The sequence below is a fragment of the Anguilla anguilla genome, chromosome 5, assembly GCF_013347855.1.
Source record: "Anguilla anguilla isolate fAngAng1 chromosome 5, fAngAng1.pri, whole genome shotgun sequence".
NCBI lineage: Eukaryota > Metazoa > Chordata > Actinopteri > Anguilliformes > Anguillidae > Anguilla > Anguilla anguilla.
The window spans coordinates 20842835-20865189 of record NC_049205.1 but is presented as its reverse complement, the minus strand read 5'-3'; the positions used below and the strand labels follow the sequence as shown (position 1 = coordinate 20865189).

The following is a 22355-nucleotide window of genomic DNA, read 5'->3' as shown; positions in this document are numbered from 1 at the left end:
CACATGCACACACACACATGCACACACACACACGTATACACACACACGCACGCACGCACAACACACACACACATGCACACACACACACAGACACACGCACGCGCGCGCGCACACGCACACACACGCACACACAAACACACACACACACACACACGCACACGTACACACGTACACACACACACACAAAGTCAGTCTTTACGTCAGTGACCTCCCATCGACACATACAAACCAATGTCAAATTTGAAATACTTTAGCCCTTCATTTAGGAAAAAAAACAGTCTCATCATATGCATTTTTGATAGTAACATTCTCAATACTTTCAACAAAAATTTGAAAACATTCCGGCAGTTAATATAGGCAGACAAGCTGATTGGCTGACACATAAGACAACAACACAGCACATTTTTGTTATGCGGATGATAGAGGCACTGCCCCCGAGTGCTGCCCCGATGCCTAGCGCATTCACCGGGCCAATGAAAAACAGCCCCGACAGAGCACTAACGAGGAACAGCATTAACGAGGCCTGGCATACAGCATCGCTAACAAAGGGCTGACAAGACACAGAATCAAAGAGCTCAAAAGGAACAGAACTTACAGCAATCTAATGAGAAACAGGATTAACTGAGCAAAAAGGAACAGCATTAACTAAGAGCAAACACGGAACAGCATTAACTAAGAGCAACAAGGAACAGCATTAATCAAGATCAAACAATGAACAGCATTAACAAAGAGTAAACAAGGAATAGAATTAACTAAAAGTGAACAAGGAACAGCATTAACAAAGACCTGACAAAGAACACAATTAACAAGGAATATCAGGAATTAAGAGCGAACAAGGAACAGCACTAAGAGCTGACAAAGAACATCATTAACAAAGAGGTGGCAAAGAATATCATTAACAAGGAACAGCATTAACTTAGAGCGAACAAGGAATAGCATTAACTTAGAGGTGGGAAAGAATATCATTAACACAGAACAGCATTAACTAAGATCGAATAAGGAATAGCATTAACTAAGATCGAATAAGGAACAACATTAACTAAGAGTGAATAAGGAATAGCATTAACTAAGAGTGAATATACCATTAACTAAGATCGAGTAAGGAACAACATTAACTAAGAGTGAATAAGCATCAACAGCATTACCAAAGAATGACATTAACAGCTGGCACAGAACATGATGAGCAACAGCAGTACAGACAATGCTTTTTTTTTTAGGAATAGCTACTTTTCCTGTAGTTTTTAACATATTTTTTCAGTTGCAGTGTATCTTTTGATTAGCCTGGAAGGTTTTTGATTACAATGAAAGATATTTCAGATATTTACAGAGGTTTCTGACAGCCTGCCAGAGTAGGGGCGTGGTTTCGGGGCCGGCTGCAGGCGGGGAGCAGGGGGGGGGGGGGGGGGGGGGCTAAACTGGCCTGCTGCCACAGCTGTAGGCAATCTGATAATGAGTACTAATCTCTATCTGTTCTGCCTGCAGTGAGATCAGCGCTGGAGTAAGGAGACGCACACAGGGATGTTGGCAGGAAGAGGCTGCTGGACTCAGAACCCTTGTGTTTCTTGTTTTGTGCTCTGCGTGCTGTGGCCTCGTTATGTCTTGTGTAAATAAACCTGCGCGAGACAATTCCAAGCCAGTGTCGTTCACCCACTGCCAAGAACCTGTTACAGTGGTTTAAAGCAAACCATACACATTAAGTTACTCCAAAGCAGCTTGTAACGTGACATTATATTTCCAGAGGCTGTGCAAATGGCTCCAACCAAAAAGATTACAACGTTAACAGAGATCCAACAAGGAAGAGCATTACCATAAATTTTACGAGGAACAGCATTAACAGACCTAACGAGAAACAGCATCAACTAACAGCTGATGAGGAGCAGTATTAAAAGAGCTGGCCCGATGGGGTGCTGGAGACTACAGCAGTGGAGAGGGGCACATGTGCACTCCTCAACCAGGGCCGAGATCAGCCCAAAAACACCACACTGCCTGGGCATCCTGTGTGTGTGTGTGTGTGTGCGCGTGTGTGTGTGAGAGAGAGAGACCTGTGTCATGCTCTTTTTTTTACAGAAAGGCAGCCGATGCTGGATGTCAGAGGGAGGAAAGTGCAAATTAAGTTTCCTGTCACCTTGATGGCAACCTTCTTGTTATATGAAAAAGTGGAAAGTGAGAGAAAGAACAAAAGTGTGTGAGAACACGTGAGAGAGAGAGAGAGAAATGGAGAAGTAAGGAGGGAGAGGAGTCAGAACAAAGCCAGTGAGGTAGCAAAGCAAGGACTAAAGTCTGCCTCTGTGAGAGAGCAGCAGGCTCTCCATCGCCCTCTACTGTTCAGAACACCACACTTACTCACCTGAGTCTACTCGCAATTCTAGACCAGTGCAGGTTTCACTTTGCACTGGACACACAATGGCTTCTGTCTATTTTTTAATTCATCAGCAATCAGGGAGGACGAGAGAACGCTCTGCTTTCCTTCCGTTCTGTTGTTCAAATGCAATGACAAATGTATTTCACATTAACGCATTTCTCCTCTGACACAATCCGGAGAAAAACATTCCGCTTGAAAAGTGCCGATACCCAGGCTCCGGGCCAAAAAATTAACGAGAACTATTTTTCACAAAGGAACAGCAGGCTAATTAAATATTAATACTGAATAATTTGGCTGCAACAGATCAGCCTTCTAAATCAAACAGCTAGGGGCCTCAATCAACCCAGGACATCCGTACGGCCACCTCAGGTTCCCCCGCTATGAAATACTGTGCAGCCTCCTCAGCAAAACAAACTGAAGGCACCATTCAGCTTTCCTAAGGACCAAGTGTGCCGAGTCACTTAGCCTTTTAAGCTGTGGCTCAGCAGCCACGGCCCATTCCAGACAGAACTAATCAATCCAGCCACGCACATTAGAAGCTGAGGGGCATTTGTATGCTCGTTCACACTGAAGAATACATTTCTTTGTATTTATGAAATGGAGTGGCTTGTGGCTCGTGGCTCTGGCAGAGGTAAAGGCAGCTCCAGGATTAAGACCGGGTCCCAGTGGGGGGAAAATGGTTCTGGTGGCACCGCGAGCGGCTCGATTCCCGCCACTCAACTTCAGAATCTCACGCTAATGCCAGCGAAGGACAGAAACAGAGACATGGGGGGGAGAGAGAGAGAGAAACAGACGCAAAGCCCTGGAGAGAAAGGAGAGAGAGGGGAAGGGATAAAGCTAGACAGAAAGGGGAAAAGAGGGGAAAAGACAGAAAGAGAATGAGAAAGAAAGAGATAGGGAGAGAGCTAGAGTGAGAAAAACAGGAGGAGAGGGAGAAGGAAAAGAGAAAGGGGGAAGAAAGAGCTTCAGAAAAAAGAGAGGAGAAAAGCTAGAGAGAGAAACTGCAAGAGCAGGCAGAGAAAAGACTAGGAGAAAAGGGGAAAGAGCTAGAGAAAGAGGGAATGAGGGAAGGGTGGGAAGATCTTTCCAGGAAGCCCTTGGAGGGCTGGGCAGTGAAAGCGGGGATAATTTGAAGGTCATCTGAAGGGCGGCTTGGCGGCTCAGCTGGGAAGCCTCTCCGGCGCTCGAGGGCTGCGAGACTGGCTGGGGGTGCGCTGCCGCGGCAACGCAGCCTAGGCACTCCTCATCAATCTCGCTGCATCCGCCGAGAGCCGCCTCTGACCCACATAGCAGCCGGCAGCACCTGTGCTAAGCTACGCTCGCTGAGTCGCTGCTAAAGCAGCACTGCACTCACCATTACAAAGCGCTACGCTCACCGCTACATCAGCGCTACATTTGTTAGCTACGCTCACTGCTAAATCAGCACTGCACTCACCATTACAAAGCACTATGCTCACCACTATACCAGCGCTACATTTGTTAGCTATGCTCACTGCTAAATCAGCACTGCGATCTCCATTAAAAAGCACTATGCTCACCACTATACCAGCGCTACATTTGTTAGCTATGCTCACTGCTAAATCAGCACTGCGATCTCCATTAAAAAGCACTATTCTCACCACTACACCAGCGATACATTCATGCAACCCTCCCTGCTGTGCCAAGCTACGCCCATTACTACATCGATGCTACACTAGGCTATGCACGCTACCACACCAGGACTACGCCCAGCAATATGGTCACCTTTCCACTATGCAGCCACAAAAGTGCTACACTGCACAGTTAACCAGCACGATATGATCACTGCTATGTTAGACTACGCTCACCGATAAGTTAAGCTTCACTTGCCACTACTCCAGTGTTATAGTCACCTTATACTGAGTGGCTATAAAACCGCTATACTGCAAACCAATATCCACTGCTACAACAGCAATACGGTCACCACTTTGCTAAGCTAGCCCGACCCCTACGCTAAGCTTCACTCACTGCTACATTCTCCACTTACTGCTACTGCTCTATGCTCATGATTATATGCCACAGAATTTGGGGTCTGGGCACACCAGCTGATATTTAGCCTTTTGGGAACTCTGAAATCACTGTCTTTGTACCCTCAGCCACTTTCTGTTTGTTCGATAATAGACATACAGTTGCCTGCTGTCGAGGCTCAGTTCTTCTCCCATGAATGCATCTGTTCCTCTGTCACGAGTGAAGCATGAACATACTTGTTAACCAGTAGTGTGAAGCATGTGACAAATGAGTAGGTGTGCATTTGACAGTTACTGCAGGAATGAAACTAGAGAGTAACACCAGAGCAAAACTTCTGCTTGGGGTAAGGCAGGGCTGCCCAACTCTGTTCCTGGAGATCTACCGCCCTGCAGGTTTTCATTTCAACCCTAATTTGGCACACCTGATTATACTAATTAGCAGCTTGATAAGATCACTAGCTGCTCAATGAGGTGTGCTTTGTTTGGGTAGGAGTGAAAACCTACTGGACACAGTAGATCTCCAGAAACAGGGTTTGGCAGCCCTGGTTTAAGGTTTGTGTCCAGACAAGCGTGGGTAAGAAAGGCCTGACCGGGCAGAAGATGGCCTCCATGTCAGTCATGCACTGCCATTTCTCCGCCATACCTCGTCCTAATCCCGGGTCATAGACGGCACATGTTTTTACCTTCAACCGCTGCCTCCGGTGATCACTAAAGCGACTGAGCATGGAACGCAAGCCACCGTCGGCAGAGGAGGAAACGGGGAAGAAATGGAGGATAAATGAGTCTCTTTACAGGCTGAGATTCCAGAACATTCCTACAGCCAGCTCGGCAAAACAAATAGGGCGAGGTCTGCCCTCCTTATGGCACTGTGGAAGTCAGGCTTTTTTTCAGGTGTAACTGAGTCTTTAGTTCAATAAACTGTGAATTCCTCGGCCCTGAAATAAGACCTGGAGAGCCCTGCACATTCTCCTGCGGTTAACGAACGAGACGGCAGAAACGCTCTCCAGAAAGAGTGGAGAGTTGTCGGGATTAGACGGCCCCGGCCAGACCTCCACGACACCACAGCCACTTCCACGCAATCCCAGCATTCCTTTGGAGATTCCAGGAGAGACCAGCAATGTAAGTAAAAAACACAACGTATGCTCTACCCGTACCAGAATAGATCGGTTTGTTGAGCCTCAGTGCAAGCTGGGAGCCCTAAAGCCCTAGGCAACATTGCCAAGGCAAACAAAACCAACACGTGTCCCCACTCGATGTTTAAATTGGCCGTCACAAGCCAGGAGCGACCAAAACACGGTTACTGATTTAAGACGCCATTGTGTCTCCGTAAATCACAGACAATATCCACCAGAGAGCTCTGGCTAATCTCGGGAGTTTGGCCGATGGAATCCACGTGGCGCGAACGCAGAAAGACGGCGAGAATTCGCCCCGGCCTCTTCATGCTCAAACGCACGGCTCGGCCTGCTTTCAGAAGGTAGCCAGCACGGAGAGAAATCCACAAGTTCGCCCAAAGCCGAGAACGATCGAAACGAAAGCTGGAACGAGACGGTGTTCCCCTCCACAAACCCGCAGCTCGTAGCGTCTTAGCTGTTACGCCGCTGGGACGCTTAGCGGTTTCTGAAGCGGAGCCCACTTGGCTCAAATTGTTCCTCATTTTGGGGTTGTTTTTCCTCCTCCTTCTAAATTGCTGGGCAAAAAAAAATACTTCTTTTTTTTCTGTCACCTGCAAAATTGCTGGTTGCCAAAATATTTTCCTGAAATCTAAAAAAAACAACAACTTGGAAAGCAAGTGCAACTCTTGGTAAGCCACAATACAGCTTCTTACTCCAAACCCCTGACATTGTACGTGGGTTCCTGCCGTCCCTTCCTGTTTAGGCTCGCTCCATCGTGGATTTGCAAAACAAAGCGAAAGAGGCAAAAGCATAAATGTGTAATTATCCTTTAACGGTGAAAGGTAATTTTAAGACCGTGCAACCATAACCACACAAATGCGAGGTCAGAATAAAGTACATTCCTCAGTATAGTGCTTGTATTTTTCTTTCTTTAAATGGCACAACAAGAGTGCACTGGCCTCCCGTAATGTTTAAATGTTATACTTTTTCAATCGCCAGTGAAAAAAGATGCTAGTAAGACAACAGAAGGGGGGGGAAGACAAAGTCAAGATATTACGAGGTGTACCAAATTTGTATGTTGTGAATATATTAAAGGGTCTGAATTTTGAAGCTACATATTCAAAGCCTCCCACTGCTAGCAGCAAGCCTAACCAAATTCTTGCCTTCTGGTGTGAGAGGTCTGCCCGACTTCTAGGGGTGAGCTACACCAATAAACCAACAGTTACTTGTCGGAAACCATCATCTATTTTTGGTGGAACTCCAGGTGGAGGTGGCAAGTCATCCGCTGACCTGTACCATAACGCTGGCTAAAACTCACCGGACCCAGTCAGACCGCGGTCAACAAACCTCCGACCGCTGGCTCCCCCCCCCCCCCCCCCCCCCCCGCACGCCTTAAAGAAACTGTGCGTCTGCGGTGGAGACCAGCCAACACAAAAAACAGATCTCTTTCCTGTCCCGCGCCCACTCGGACTGCGGAACAACGCCGGCTCGTCCCGTTCCGAAAACCGCAGCGGGAACAAAGGCGAGGAAAGAGCAGTTTTTCCAGATGGTTCCACAAAGACGGCGCGACACGCTCTGCCCCAAAATCACCTCCACCGCCTTTCTCACTAAAAAAAAAACCCAACTCCAGATTTTCCAAAAATATTTCTCCGAGCTTCTGCGTCTATTGGCGGTAAACAGCTGGGGCGGAGTAACACCTGTTCCCCGACTGCTCTGTTACACACGCAAACACTTCAATTAGACCACAGGGGGACACTGCGCTCTTCACAAAGAGGCCTCTTCATCTTCCGCGCGGCACTTGTAAAGCATTAAAATGAACGTTACGACTCATAGACCTATAAGCCACAAACCCATTACATTTTTTCAGCCAAGGACTGGCTTCAGCCATTCCAAACGTGCCTTCAGTTCGATACAAATGACAGCATTTAGGAGACAAATTCAAAACAGAGCACTGCACCACAGCTCTTTCTGGGTGTTCTGTTCTCCGTTTTATCCTCCTGTTCCCCTCAAAGAAGATTGAAATTTTTGCTTTTTTCCAAACTCAGGTTAAAAATAAGTTTCAATTTTAATTAGGTTTTCCAAGCAAAAACCAACACCGCAATTTACATTCTCACTTACAATCACCCACAGAGGTGCTGCCAAATAGTGTTGAATGATATCATGATCCCAGACTCAAGTGAAACACAGAGTTTTCAGAAGGAATAGCAGAGAAAGGTAAAGTATATTGTAGTTGTTTGTTTACATCAAATCCTGCGGTTGCAGGCTTGATTTCTGCATAGGGCCCAGTGGCTTAAAGTGCACAACCAAAGCTGACCTTTTTTGGAATTTCATGCCAATTTGATTCTTCATGATTTAAGAAGCCCAATCAGGATCAGATTTTCTTTTTTTTTTTTTTTTACAGTCATGAGCATCAGCAATGCAGCCTTGGTGAATATATTTTACCGTGGTCCGATACACAGGTGAACCAGCAGTGCTGTACACAGCAGGTTAGTAGACAGGGGAATTGGTTAGAGCAGGGCTGCCCGACCCTTTTCAAGGAGATCTACCATCCTGTAGGTTTTCACTCCGACCCTAACAAAGCATGCCACATTCGACAGTTAGGCTGGATTCACACCAGATCAGCTTGCCGCAGGGTTGTGCGGCAAAAGCGGCAGTCTTCCCATTCATTTGAATGGGGGTAGCGCGTTTAGGCTGCGGCAGTGGGGGACCGCATGGGGTGCCGAAAAAAAACGCAGCAGCCTGCGGCAAGAAAGTTGAACCGGAATCAACTTTTTCCGGAACGCAACCCGACGTCACGCTGCAGTGGCCAATCACGCAAGTTGTTTAAATGACCATGTAGCAGTCCGCTGTTTACCGAGCAACTGTCAGATGAATTACTGACGCGATTCATTTCCTAGGATTTAATTTTATAATCGTCATCGTGATTTGACAGTACCGGGTAATGGGACGAGTACCAAAACAATAATTACTAGCTAAATATCAATTCCGAACGTCGGAATTAAGTTGTATAAAAAATTTAGCAGTTCTTGCATGTTAGTTTATTGTACCTAGCACTATGGAGTTCATGGACCAAACGATGATACTCTCCCAGTTGTGTCCTCGCTTGGTTTATTTTGTGTACCCAGCTTTGACGTCTGCGTCTGGCTGGCAGTCTACGCTGCAAAATAACGATAGCAAGGAGCTTCCTTCGGTTTGCGTTTTTGTCGTTTTTTTTTTTTTGAGTTAGCGGACAGGAAATGCAGAGGGGGCGGGGTTAAAGTTCACAACACGACGTCACACAAATGGGCCATGTAGTGACACGCCCACACCGCCGCACAACCCTGCGGCAAGGTGCCGCATCGCCTGACCTGGTGTGAATGCAGCCTTAGAGATCGCAATCAGCTGCTAATTAGCAGAATCAGGTGTGCCAAATTAGGGTTGAAATGAAAACCTACAGGATGGTAGATCTCCAGGAACAGGGCAGGGCAGCCCTGGGTAAGCCCAAAAAAAAAAAAATCAGCGCTCACACCAGTCCTCCAGAAACACCCACGTCCTGAGAAATGGACACAGGCCCTTATCAGCCGGCCCGTGCTATTTGTGGAATTTCTGGGGCCGTTTTACAGGAAACGCTCGGGGTTTTCAGGACGTGCGGCAGCGGGCCTGGGGGGCAGGGGAACGCGGTGTGGCGCAGTTGGCAGAGGGCGAATTTTTTGCGCCTGGGCTCACACAGGAACTGGCCCCGCGCGCGGAAACAGAAACTGAAACGCACAACCTCGTGGAAAGAAAACCGCAGCGAGCGCGCAACACACAACTTATTTACCTTCCGCAAACACCCCGTCAGGGGGGGGTGGGAAGGGGGCCAAAATGCAAGAGACGCTCTTCAGCGAAATATTTAAGTAACGCGGCAGAAAGTTACGAGCGAGGCCGGCAGGTTTTCCGCACGGCGATGATTCAGAGCGGAAACGTGCGCTCGATGCTTTCCGCCGCTCGACGGCCGCGGACAAACAACAGCACGAGGCAAAGCGCTTAATCACAAGAGCTGCGGCACAGCCCGGTTTGAACCGCCAGAATGTCTGCCCGTGTGCTCTAAAAGCTGTCGACAGAAGAAACTGGGCCACATTTTCATTTTATTAAAACAAAAAAATCTTAAGCGTACATCTTGCAATGTAAAACCCACAAAACAGACATGACAAAAAGGCAGGTAAAGGTTAAAAATAAACGCACGCACACGCACACAAGCAGCTGGAGAAGGACTCAAATCTTAGAATGATGCGTGAGGATCAGACAATAAAAAATGTAAAAACTGGTTGGGACTGCAAAATAAAACTCTTGCAGGCACATACAGTGCCATGGAAAATGAAATTAAATAATTAAAATGTTTCGTGTGTACTCAGGTTTCCATTGCCTAATATCAACTTTTATCTAAATATCTGAAACCATTCAGTATGACAAACATGCAGTAAGAGAGGAAATCAGGAAGGGAGCAAATACTTTTTCAGGGCACTGTAAAGAGAGGCACTGTAGGAGCACAGCTGAGGCTGATGCTGTGACGTATGCTGCTAGGCTGCTAGCGTCTCTTCAGTGGGGAGGTCAAAGGGCATCAAACCAGGCTACCTGCTTCAGCTGTGCAGTCTGCGCATCTCCTTGCAGCTGCTCTGCCACCATGGGGCCCACACCAAACACAACACCTGATTTCGTAAACTACTTCTTCCTAGGGGCCAGACTTATTTTTACAGAGATGCAAATGGGCCAAACATGTCCCATGCGCTATTTTTAAAGCGATGTATGAATTCTGTGTATGCGTATAAACACACAGATGCCTTCTTAAAATACGCACTGCTGCAGTATTACTTATGACACCGGTGGGACGTATACCGACACTGAGCAGATGCTAATCGACTGGATGTAATCACAATTTGTGATTAATTCGGATAATGCTTCCTTTTCTTCTCAGTGGTCAGAGTGCCAAGAACAGAGCTATGACGGCCAGGAATTGGCCACAGGCTTCAGCTGAATAGCCCTGGAATGCGCGCACACACACACATACACACACACAAACGCACACGCATACACACACATGCACACACGGCTCCTGGTGCACAATAACCCCCGCCCCCTACCCCCGGGCCCACGCTGGAGCCACAAACCAAAAAACAAAGCCCGTCGTCGTTGGCCAGGAGGTTTTTAACTGTGTAAGCAGGCCGGCAGCACGTTGGGAAGTGAACGCCTGAGGGCTTCTGCGCAGCGAGCGCGGGCCCGAGGGCTTCTGAGCAGCGAGCGCGGGTCTGAGGGCTTCTGAGCAGCGAGCGCGGGTCTGAGGGCTTCTGAGCAGCGAGCGCGGGTGGGTCTGAGGGCTTCTGAGCAGCGAGCGCGGGTCCGAGGGCTTCTGAGCAGCGAGCGCGGGTCCGGGGGCTTCTGAGCAGCGAGCGCGGGTCCGAGGGCTTCTGAGCAGCGAGCGCGGGTCCGAGGGCTTCTGAGCAGCGAGCGCGGGTCCGAGGGCTTCTGAGCAGCGAGCGCGGGTCCGAGGGCTTCTGAGCAGCGAGCGCGGGTGGGTCTGAGGGCTTCTGAGCAGCGAGCGCGGGTGGGTCTGAGGGCTTCTGAGCAGCGAGCGCGGGTCCGAGGGCTTCTGAGCAGCGAGCGCGGGTCCGGGGGCTTCTGAGCAGCGAGCGCGGGTCCGAGGGCTTCTGAGCAGCGAGCGCGGGTCCGAGGGCTTCTGAGCAGCGAGCGCGGGTCCGGGGGCTTCTGAGCAGCGAGCGCGGGTCCGAGGGCTTCTGAGCAGCGAGCGCGGGTCCGAGGGCTTCTGAGCAGCGAGCGCGGGTCTGGGGGCTTCTGAGCAGCGAGCGCGGGTCTGGATTCGGTTACTCCGGTGCCGACATTCCGAAGGCCGCTCTGTCGCCCCGATGGCCACGCCCACTCGCTCGTTCACCCAAACACCCAAACCTCTCTCTCTCTCCCTGGGTCCTGCTCCAGCCCTCCCCCCCCCCCCCTCTCCCCGCGGCCTGGCTGCCTGCCTGGCATACCAGAGCCCGTTTGTTAGAGCGTATTTTTACCCGCCGTTACTAAATTAGGAAACCGCACGGCGCTCGCAGGCCCAGGCGCCTGCCAGGGGGACACGGGCCAGCCTGCCATTGGCCCGCGACCGGCCTGCCGAGGGAAGGGCCAGCGCCCGATTGGTCCCCGGAGAGGAGAAGGGCCGGCCCTCTGAGGACCGCGGCCAAGAACCGCCAAGAGACAAACACGCGCACGCACACACATCCGCGCACAAACGCGAATGCAAACAAACACGCACAAAAACATGCGCGCGCGCACACACCCTTTCAAAACCATGACCACAGTCAACAGGAAGAGGCATAATTACAGCGGCCCTGCAAAAAAAAAAAAGAGGTGTGTGCTCGCTCAAACGCACCCCTGCCCCGTGCGGCCCGGCCGCCGCTGGCCTGGGAGGCTTTAAATAGGCCCCCGCGGCGTCGCCGTGGAGAATCGCCCCCCTCAGGGCCCCGCCCGCTCACATGCACAAGTTCCTGTTTGTCTGTGTGTCAGGGAGGCCGGGGAGGCACTTAACACAGGGCCGTCCAACCCTGCTGCTGGAGATCTACTGTCCCGTGGGGTTTTCACTCCCACTCCAACAAAGGACACCTCATTTAACAGCTAGAGGTCTCCTTGAGCTGCTAATGAATAAAATCAGATGTGCCAAATTAAGGTGGAAATGAAAACCTACAGAACGGCAGATCTACAGGAACAGGGTGGGGCTGCCCTGACCTAAGACACTGTGCAGGAGGCTGTGTAAGCATGGAGACTAGAACTACCCTTTTCTGCCTCCTTGCTTCCCTACTGCCCACCCCGAGTAAGGACAAGTAACAGGGCAGGAGGGGGCAGTAGCAGCCAGTAGTCAGCAATAGGGCAGGAGGGGGAAAGTATTGGGCAGTTGGCAGTTATTATGGGGAGCAGAGAGCAGACAAGGGGCAGTAGGGAGCAGCACAGGGATAGTAATGGGGCAATTCAGCAAAAATGGGCAGGAAAGGGGTGCCCCATGTTCCATCCATTTTCAAACTCCACGGATGAAAGGCCACAGTGTGTGCTGTTATATTGTGTTATTACTCATTATCACTTGGCCTAATGAATCAATTACACCACTTTATTACACAGTTAACCCGCATCACTTGACTTGGGACTGGACTGGTTGCTGATCTTAAGGTGAAAACAAAAATCAGCAACCCTAAGACAAGGGTTGGGGACCCCAGGAGACCCTGTGACACTCCAGGACCAGGGTTGGGGACCCCAGCAGACCCTGTGACACTCCAGGACCAGGGTTGGGGACCCCAGCAGACCCTGCGACACTCCAGGACCAGGGTTGGGGACCCCAGCAGACCCAGCGATGCACCAGGACCAGGACTGGGGACCCGAGCAGACCCTGTGACCCTCCAGGACCACGCGCAGGTGTGACGTACCTGGTGGGAGGAACTTGAGCTGGTTGTTGGCCAATCTGAGGTGGCGCAGGGAGCGCAGTCGGCCAATCTCGGGGCAGATAACCTGCAGGGCGTTGTCACTCAGGTCCAGGGACTGTAGCTTGGCCAGGTTTCCAATGGCTGAGGGCGGATCAGTTTCAATCAATCACTCAATCAACCCATCCATCCATCCATCCCTCCCTGTTTTTGTACAGCACCTTTTACAAACAAGCTGTCTTCTGGTGCATCACAGTCAGTCTGGTGACTACAACAGTTTTCAGACCATGGCTTAAGAACAGCTAAATTTCACCCTAAGATCACAAATATGTGATTAGAATGTTCTTAGCTGAACATTCTAATGCTGAAGTAACCATCACAGCTGATAACTCAGAGCAACAGAGTTCTAGAACAATCACCTAAAATTTTGAAGAAAAAAAAACATTTAAAAAAAAAACTAGACTCTTCAAAGGGTTAAGCAGGGCACAGATTCGGATTACAGGGAGCAGGTGAAGTTCAAGAGACCAAAAAACAGCATCTGGTGGATAGACTCTGGGGAATCCAGACTGGGGTGAGGGGCAAGAAGGTGAGATTACCTTCAGGAACAATGACGATGTTGTTGGAATGCAGGTACCTTAAGGAGAAAAGATGGAGCCTTTTAGTGAACTTCGCTCAGATGTAACATCTAAAACAGACCTGGGTCAAACATGTATTTTAAATAACTCTTTACATGCAGGTCCTGAGAAAACTTTCAGTTAAATGCTACCAACCAAATCGTACAATCACATAAAAACATCATACTTAATATTGATGAAAACAAGTGCTACTTTTAAAACTGTCAGAAGGACACAGGAATTTTAACTGGTGTCAAAAGGGTTAAAATATTCCAGGAAAACTTTGACTGAGATCTAATCTAAAGCCCGAATCCAACTGATCCCTATCTGCATAACACTGCTCCAGCCTCTGCAATACTGTAGGCAATTACTTTCACTTAACTGGGAACACTGAAGTGCTGGATCAAATTGCAGGAACTGGGATTTTAAAAAGACACACCCAAACTTCACACAGAAGGTGAAAATGTTGTAAAGTACTAATTAACAATTGATGACACGTGAGATTGAATGACTGAATAATTGTCTGTCTTTATGATGTCATAATTGACTTACGGTAGCCTAATTACCCTTGAGTGTTATCATGGAAGCATTTCACTATGAATAGAATACTCTGATGAAGGTCTGTTGGCAGTCAGCGGTTTTGAAATATGTTACTAAAAAGTAAATTTTGCAAGACACCCAGTGAAGTTCTTGCCTATCAATACCACCTCCCTTACAGAACAAATAGAATGTACGCCTGCACCACAGGCAACAGTGCACTTTCCTTCCAGATTGACAAAATCTACTACGCCATTGGAGGTACATGTTATGTCTGATTATTTGGCGACGCCTAGTGGACGACCATGAAACTGCATGTCATTCAGCCAACTGCCCTACACTAATAGCATAAGGATAGAGAAATTCCATAGCGTTCAGAGACACCCGTCTCCATTCATGTGCTTTTTCTTAATCACTTAAAACAATTAAACAGCTTGTGCATTACACTGAACGGTAATCAGGAAGCATAAATATCAGAGAGGCTTCCATGACAACTGCAGGTGCAAAACAGTTCCTCACACAAGCATCTCCCCATCAACTCCCAAGGGTAGCACTTTCATCTCTGTAGCCAATCTTCAAGGCGAACAGTACACAATTATATCAGCTGAGCCTGCATCACATAATAAGCCTGAGTGGTTGCAGGTTCAAATGCCAGGCAGTGCAAATTTCAACCTTGAGGTACTTACTGCCCCAGAGAAATATCCAGCCGTACAAGACGACATGCAACTTGCCCCATACAAGAGTATATGACCGTTAATAAAATAATAGTAATAGCTTTGATTTCCACGGTTGACCGAAAAGAAAATAAGGTGGCACCTGACTGCACACCTGTAACTGATAGTGTGAAAGATCATTTGTTCGTAATATCGCAGCGAAGCTCATTTTGAGTGTCTCTGCGTCGATGGACCGGGGCACTATAAAACCAGGAAGGAGAAGGCCAGTGACGGGGCTGAGGACTGCGCTCCAGGCCCCCTCTCACATCCACATTATATATGGACCCGTGGACGCTGGCAAGCAGTGAAGGGCGGAGATTCCTCTAACTAGATTTCCACTTCAGTGACGCGAGCCGTTATTAAAACATCCCTGAGGGGGGGGGAGGGAAAAAAAGATTGCGCAAGATAAATATACGACGGCCCGTATCATCTTCGCCAGCGACGCCCCCTCCATCCTCCGACCTGCACCCAACGGACTACATCCAATAAAAGATCCTCCCGTAGCGGAGGCGCTAATGGAACAATAAGTGGCGGAATTGCTTGCAAGCCATTGAGCGCCCTGCGCTGACCCCTCCCCCTCCAGAGAGGAGTTTTATGAGCAGTGCAGCTGAATGAACAGAAGTGTGTTTCATTGGGATTATTCATGGAAGTAATTACTAAATCCATAGACTGTACACCTGAGGGACCCTGCAGATTAGGACATGCGTACCTGGCTGTACTGTACTGGTACTGATGCAGCACAGTACAAGGCGCACTTGTTTGTGTATCTGTGACATCACAATCAAAATAATGATTATGATGTCCCACACCTGTATTGTCTCTGTGACATCATAATCAGAAATAATCATGACAAAAATAATGATGAGAACATCATCTCACACACAAACTGTGTTTCATCACTGGAACATTGTGATGTGATACATGTAGTAAGTGACATCAAAAATAAGATTTGTTTAACTTTAAGAGAATAGGGGGAAAAAATATAAAACTAAGTAAAGAAGAAGGCCATAAACCCAGAATCAGCCGGAGGGCAGACACTCCCAGCGTACTCACAGCTCAATGAGGTTCGGGAGCTTCTGGGCCAGATTTTCAGGCTGTTGTGGACGAACAGATAGAAAACAGGAAGAGATTAAACAGCAGATACCATGAGTGGGATACTGAACAATGACATGGGTTCACTGAATTCACTGCATGCACAACTATCACTACATGTACAACTATCACTACAGTTCACCACAGTCAATTGCCAATCTTCCAACAGACTGCATGTGTGATTCTCACTTATTGTATTTGTTAAATCATTAACCGTTAGGTATGTAGGTGACCTAGAAAACTCAATGCACTTTTGCAGAGACAAACTAGACGAACCATGGTTCAGGAAGCAAAGGACCATGTAGCCAATCTAGTCATTTGCACTTTCACCGACCAAAGAAAGAGAAAAAAGGAACCTGCCATACAGATCGTTTTAAAAAAGTTTTCTGCCAATTTCTTTTGCAAGGCCGACCTGAATGTCATCTCCCCATTTACAAAGACAGCTGGCATAATTTACCAAACATGAACGCAAAACATAAACTGCAGGAGAATTCCAACATCTGGCCAGTTATTTTCTTCCTCTAACCAACGTAAAGCTCTCTGACGAGGCAACAGGCTGCGCGTTATTGGCCACGGTACTAAAAACACCTGTAGCTAATTACAGGCACACCGTTTCTGAGCGCACAGCCCCCAGCAGAACAGTCTTTTTCACGGCTGACTGCACTTGTCAAAGAATGAGACCAAAGCAGGGGGTTCGCTGGATGCCCACCAATTAGGATACAGACGGAATTCCTCCATGCATAAAAGAGGGAGGCTCTCTCTATTCACTAAGTGAATATACATTGGAAAGATCGTCTTACAAAATAGTGTCTTCACTATTTTAAGTGGAAATAATTATGGTCGTTTGACGCACCTCATATTTTGTTAAAGCAACAACCTATGGCGGTTGATGCACAGAAATGAAACAAAAAATAATAAACAAAAAATCAGAAAACAAGTCACTCTGTGTAAATACCACACTGGCACAGCTCAGCTCAGCCATTCGTTTTGGTTGATAGAGTCAAGCTCTCAAGCACCCTTTGTTTTTACGATATTATCATCAACAAACTGCTCTTGTTTTAGGCTGGTAGGGTGGGGTAAAGTGGATTAGCGACTCCTACCAGGGTGGTTAGAGAGTTCCTCTTCATGTAGAGGCGCTCCAGAAACTGCAGGCCCTCGTCCTTCAGAAGTTCCAAAGGAAAGATATTCAGGTTCCGATAGTTCAGGAACAGGTTTTTGTGCCTCTCTTGCCTGGCCGTGCATATCGTTTCTTGTAGCTCTGACGACATGGTTCCCCCTGGTCCCTCGTCGTACGGGACTACCGTTTTAGGAATTCCATCACACCATTTTCTCTTTCTAAAAGTCATAAATTGGTGAAAAAAAGATTACACCTATATTTATCGTTTTTCATTAACAGATTCAGACGTCAGAACTGTTTGCCCTTATTTTTGGTTTCAATTTAAATGCCTTTAGGTAAGAGGTAGTGTTTATATTAGCAAAATGCAAGCGTTTACATTTACAGTAAATTAGCGCACTGTCTGGTTAGACTGGCAATGTCACAAGTGATGGAAAAACAGACTGACAATGAGTAAACTGAGAAGCTATATGCATCGTGTCTGTGGGAATGCAGTAGCATTTGCACTTGCCCAAATTGCGATTTTAAATTGAAGATGCTACGACGAGAAGCGTTAAACTACTTAGTGTTGCCTATTTCGTCAGATTATCTTGCGAGCTAGAGCTTACTCAACTAGCAAGTTTTCTTCGTCAGCATGTTTAACACATCTTCCGAGTTGGTCTAGGTCGAGGTGAATGTCTGTTATTACTAGTAAGATGCAAAGATCCAGTTGGCCTTTTGTTTACGTTAACAGTGAGTTAACACACAGCCAGCTTGCTATTGAACTGTATATAGCTAGCTAATAGTACGACACCGTAGTAGGTACATACGGTTAGATGACAAGCTTAGACCGCTAACTTAAACTTGATACGGAAACTGTTTCGCCGAGGAACGGACCTTGCTAACGGTAGGTAGATCGCTAGCGGACCGAACATGACGCTCTATGACAGGGAGGCGCGATGTGGTAGCTATCGCTAACTAGGCTTGACAGTGTTTTTGATAACCAAACTAGCTAATGTTTTGATTCAAACAGTCGTTAAAATTATTATTAGCCAGCTAACACCATGTTGTTTTACGACTGTGGGATCAATTTATGGTCACGAATGTTAGTAACCCACTGACAATCCCTAAGTTAGCCAAGCTAGCAAGCTAACGACGTTTAGCTAAGGTTAGTTGAACTTGCTTGCTTGCTATAGCGACCAAGCTAACGTTAATTCAACCTCATATTAAGCACGTTGTTTTATGGAGAAAAAGCTCATATATCTTGCAGCAATAGAACGTTTGCTAAACATAGTACATCCTGTCTGTGCAGGAAGGCAAACAAATATATTTATTTTGAAACTCACCAGCCATAACCACATCACTATTTACTCATATTGATCTCCTTTCGAAAGGCTTCCAGTTGTCATTCGTCCAATAGTCACCAACCCAGGACGTCATTGGACAATGTGGGTTGTGCGTAAAACTATGACGCACAAAAACGCGACCGTGAAAGTGGTGGTTATTGTAGTTCATTAAAATAACTATGACATTTTTTTATTATCGTGACTGGATTACCAAAATAAATAAACGAAAATAAAATATGCAACTTTTCTGCATTATTTACTTTTTGTAAGTAATTTTACTCAAGCTCTCGTGTTCAATTATTTTTTTAATTGAGAAAATGTAGGTCTAAAGCACACAATGCCATGCAATAAAATAAAAAAATGTATTATATTGGTTAAGTAAGCACCAAAATTATATGACCACTTCAAACTTCTGAATGATAAAGTTAACGTGATCTATTTGGTGTACCATCCTTCTTTTTGCACAGCAAAATAACGAGACAGGGTAGGGTGATGAATTTTTTAATGACTGATCAATGCTCATGCCAGAGTTTATCATTACATGCAACAGAAGTGTAAATAAGCTATATATAAACCTTAAGATTTTTTCATTAGTCATTTTGAGAAATAGTTGTGACAATGTTCCATTTTGAGTGCATAGAAATAATTCAATGTTTAACAACTATTCAGCATTGTATAATTATTATTTTACCATTTTTGTATTTGGCCAACCTATAGCTAGTAGCACAATTCCAGGTGTGCTTTTTCAAGTAAAAAGTCCCCTTTTATGCCATTTGGCTGGTGCCACTCTGTAAAAAGGATGTAGAAGCTGCTGAGAAGGACAAAAATATTAGTTCTTGGTGTCAGAAGACTGAAAATGATCATAAATCATGAAAATCATAAAGTTATCTCTTTAGGCTCAGCAAAAGGAGACATGGAGGAATTCTCATTGGCTTATAAATCATGGTGGAGAGCAGAATGACCTCCAGCACCCTTTTTAGGAGCAATTCAGAACAGTGCTTAAATCAGCTGAATCCTATTAAGGCTCATGCCATTTCGTAACACTTATTGCACAAGGAAGCCTGAAGCCGATTTTAGACAACCTTCACCACAATACTAAGTGCTGATCACAATGTCATTCACAATATTTGCCAGTAGCGCCTCTGTATCCATGTCACATGTTGTTCTCTGTTTGTTTCCCTTGACTAATATCATATCATGTTCTGTAGTTAGAGGTTTAGTATCTGTTGCACACTTTTTCCACGCCAAAGATCAGATTAACAGCACTGCTGATGTGTCTTGACATTAATGTTATACTGTCCTTAAACCAGGGTGTTGATCCCCACATTCAACTTTCAGCACAGCAAGTAATACACCTAAATTACATACTTGTGGGGTGTCTTGCTCTTTGTGGAAACGGATAATATTCAATATTACCACAAGAGGGAGCTCTTGTACAGCTGATCTGTGAAATGTATCTGTAAGAACTACAGTAGTAAAGTGCTGGACTGATACAGTACACAGCAACACTGAGTTTCAGCACCGGTGCATCAAAAATACAGTACAGGTGGATAACTAAAAAAAACTTAAATGTGATAAGAAATAAAAAATTACCATTTGAAAACAATCCAAGTGTCATAGAATATGATCTACTGTAGTTTCCATCAGTTTCTTTTTTTGGACTCACCCGGTCCAAACATGATCCTGATCCTGATGTGAAATATCCATGCATGGCTAGTCAAACTGTGCTTGGGAGTGCTGTGCCTTGCCTGCTAATGTCTCGCATGCACACACAGAGGTCAGTTTGTTCTCATGTGTCTGCTCTGGAGAGCACTTAGCGAGAGTGTGACAGTGATGTGCTGTGGTAGGATAGCGTGGAGCTGCAGAAAAGTGGTGGGTGGGGCAGCAACGCATTTGAGCAGACAGGCGTGAGCAAGAAGAATCTCTGTTCCTTCAACACGATACTTAACTCACAGTTTTGACTGTGATCTTCACATTCAAGCTGGTTTGATAATCATTCTTTGGCCAGACTGTTGACTGTTGGAACAAAAAAGAACACAAACACAAAAATAGCATTATGCCATATGGTAACCTAAATTGGCTACCTAAAATATTTCATAAAATGTATCTTAATTTCAAGAGTGCTTCACAGGAGACACATCTTCCTGGAATGGTGTTGGCAGTTTAGAAAAAAGAACAAGAACCGAATAGTTGCTCCTGATTTGGTGGGGGGCCACAGGATCTGCTGGTTGTTGTTACTCAGAACTTAATTTATGAAGTAAAATTACTTGTTACACAAGTTAATTGGCCTCCCATGGTTTCTTGGGTCTGAATTGATATCTGATTTTTAAGGTAAAAACAAAAAACAACCGATTTCATAGGCTCCCAGTACTGGAGTTAAGAACCCTGTGTTCTAAATACTTCCCTTTTGCTAAATTCTAGTAAAATGATGGTACTGTTATTACTTTGGAGTCAGTCACACAGCGAGCACATTGAGAGACTGCAACTGCATTGGGTGCTTTGTCATAACCAAAGAGATTGGCCTCACAGAAGATAAACACACACAGCAGAAGTGCCCGACAGCATCGTGGTGCAGCATCGATCAGTTTGTTGGTGCAAACCTGAGCTGATCCCCAGAGACTGGTCTTCAGCCTGACTGATGGCAAAGCTATCACACTGAGAATCGGGGGTTGTCTTTGTAGTCACAGTTTTCTCTCTGACATCACCCCCAGCGCAGCCATAGTTTAACACCCAATGATGTGGAGTGGGTGTGGTTCTCATCGCAAATTAGAACGAGGCCATTGGAGCAGCTAAGTGTTTGAGAATGAATACTCATAACTGGGCTTTAGATTCAAGCCCTGATCCCTTGATTTTTGCTTCCATTGCATGTATAATTATGTAGCTACATAAATTGTAAAGAGTGCTGGAAATGTGTTAATCAGCTCAAAGTTTTCCAGCTCTTGCTCAATATACGTACTGACCAAAACAAATGGAAAAACTGTTGTACCAATTTGAAATATACCTGAGTCTATATCACTTAATGAATTTAGACCTGTGACCCTCACCTCTCTATTGGATAAGTCTATGGAAAGAGTGTTGTTAGTAATTATGTAATCTGTAACAGGCAACTTCAGTCAATTATAATCAGAACACAAAGGGGGACAGAGAATGTTAACTCTCACTCTAGTTGATTCAGTGGCCAAGCACCTCAAATGCCCAAACTTCTTTTTCCATTTTTATTGATTTCAGCTTGGCATTTAACTCAACACAGATCCCATTCTTTTACAATTCCCTTTTAATGTGAATGTGAAATTGTCTACACTGGATTAGAAATTTGACTGATCAGTCTCTTTGCCTGTATGCATGATGTATTCTCTAATGAAATTATTTTAAACACAGGTGCTTCCCAGTGCTGCAACCTGTCAACTCTTTTGTTTTCAGTATACACCAATGAAATTCAGAAACAAAGTATAAAAGCCAGTTTATTTTAAAATACTGACAAACATATGGCTGTTGCAGGGATTTTTCTTACAAGTTTTTATTTTTTAATTTTTTTAATGTGAGCAGACTTGCATCGGTACTCTTCAAAACTGCTGTAAATATTGTGTGCTGGAGATAAATGTAACTAAAACCAAAAACTTAATTTCATTATTAAAGCTGAGCGTGAGTACTGCACTGAAACAGCTTCCCTTCATGGCCGACCTGTAGGGGTTTTAGTGAGCTTTAAACACCAGGGAACATGTTGATCAAAGGCCAATTTTTATTGGGAACATAAGAGTTCCACCAAAATATTTGAATTGGCTTACAATAGCCTTTTTTGGAACTAGCCATTCAGTTAAAAAAATATGGTATAGAAACTTGAATGTAAGAAAAAGAGTAAAACTCTGGAATAGTGAGAACAGTACATAAAGGAATTCGAAACCACAAACCCAAAATGGTTACCTACTCAAAAACAACCCATAGAAAGGAAATTAGTAAAACATTTGATCCTAGGGCTCTCAAAATTTTTTTTTTTTTTAAAGTCATTTATCTCTTCCAAAACTTACTTTTTGTGATCAGTTTCATTTTATTCTTTGTTACATGATCACAAAAATTGAATAA

General features: G+C 45.8%; 1 protein-coding gene across 4 annotated transcripts in view; it reads right to left on the bottom strand.

Annotated features, from left to right (window-relative positions):
* Positions 1-18368, bottom strand: part of LOC118227871 (leucine-rich repeat-containing protein 28-like) — a 37799-nt gene extending 19431 nt beyond the window's left edge. For all 4 annotated transcript variants that reach the window (XR_004765364.1, XR_004765365.1, XM_035418858.1 and 1 more), the window contains exons 1-5: positions 18276-18368; positions 16937-17171; positions 15798-15838; positions 13477-13514; positions 12887-13024 (exon numbers count right to left, since the gene is read on the bottom strand). Coding sequence is in view for 2 of the 4 variants with exons in the window: in XM_035418858.1 (XP_035274749.1) it covers positions 12887-13024; positions 13477-13514; positions 15798-15838; positions 16937-17104 (385 nt within the window). In the remaining 2 variants the exon portion in view is untranslated. The remainder of the gene's footprint in view (positions 1-12886; positions 13025-13476; positions 13515-15797; positions 15839-16936; positions 17172-18275) is intronic.
* Positions 18369-22355: the final 3987 nt, after the last annotated feature.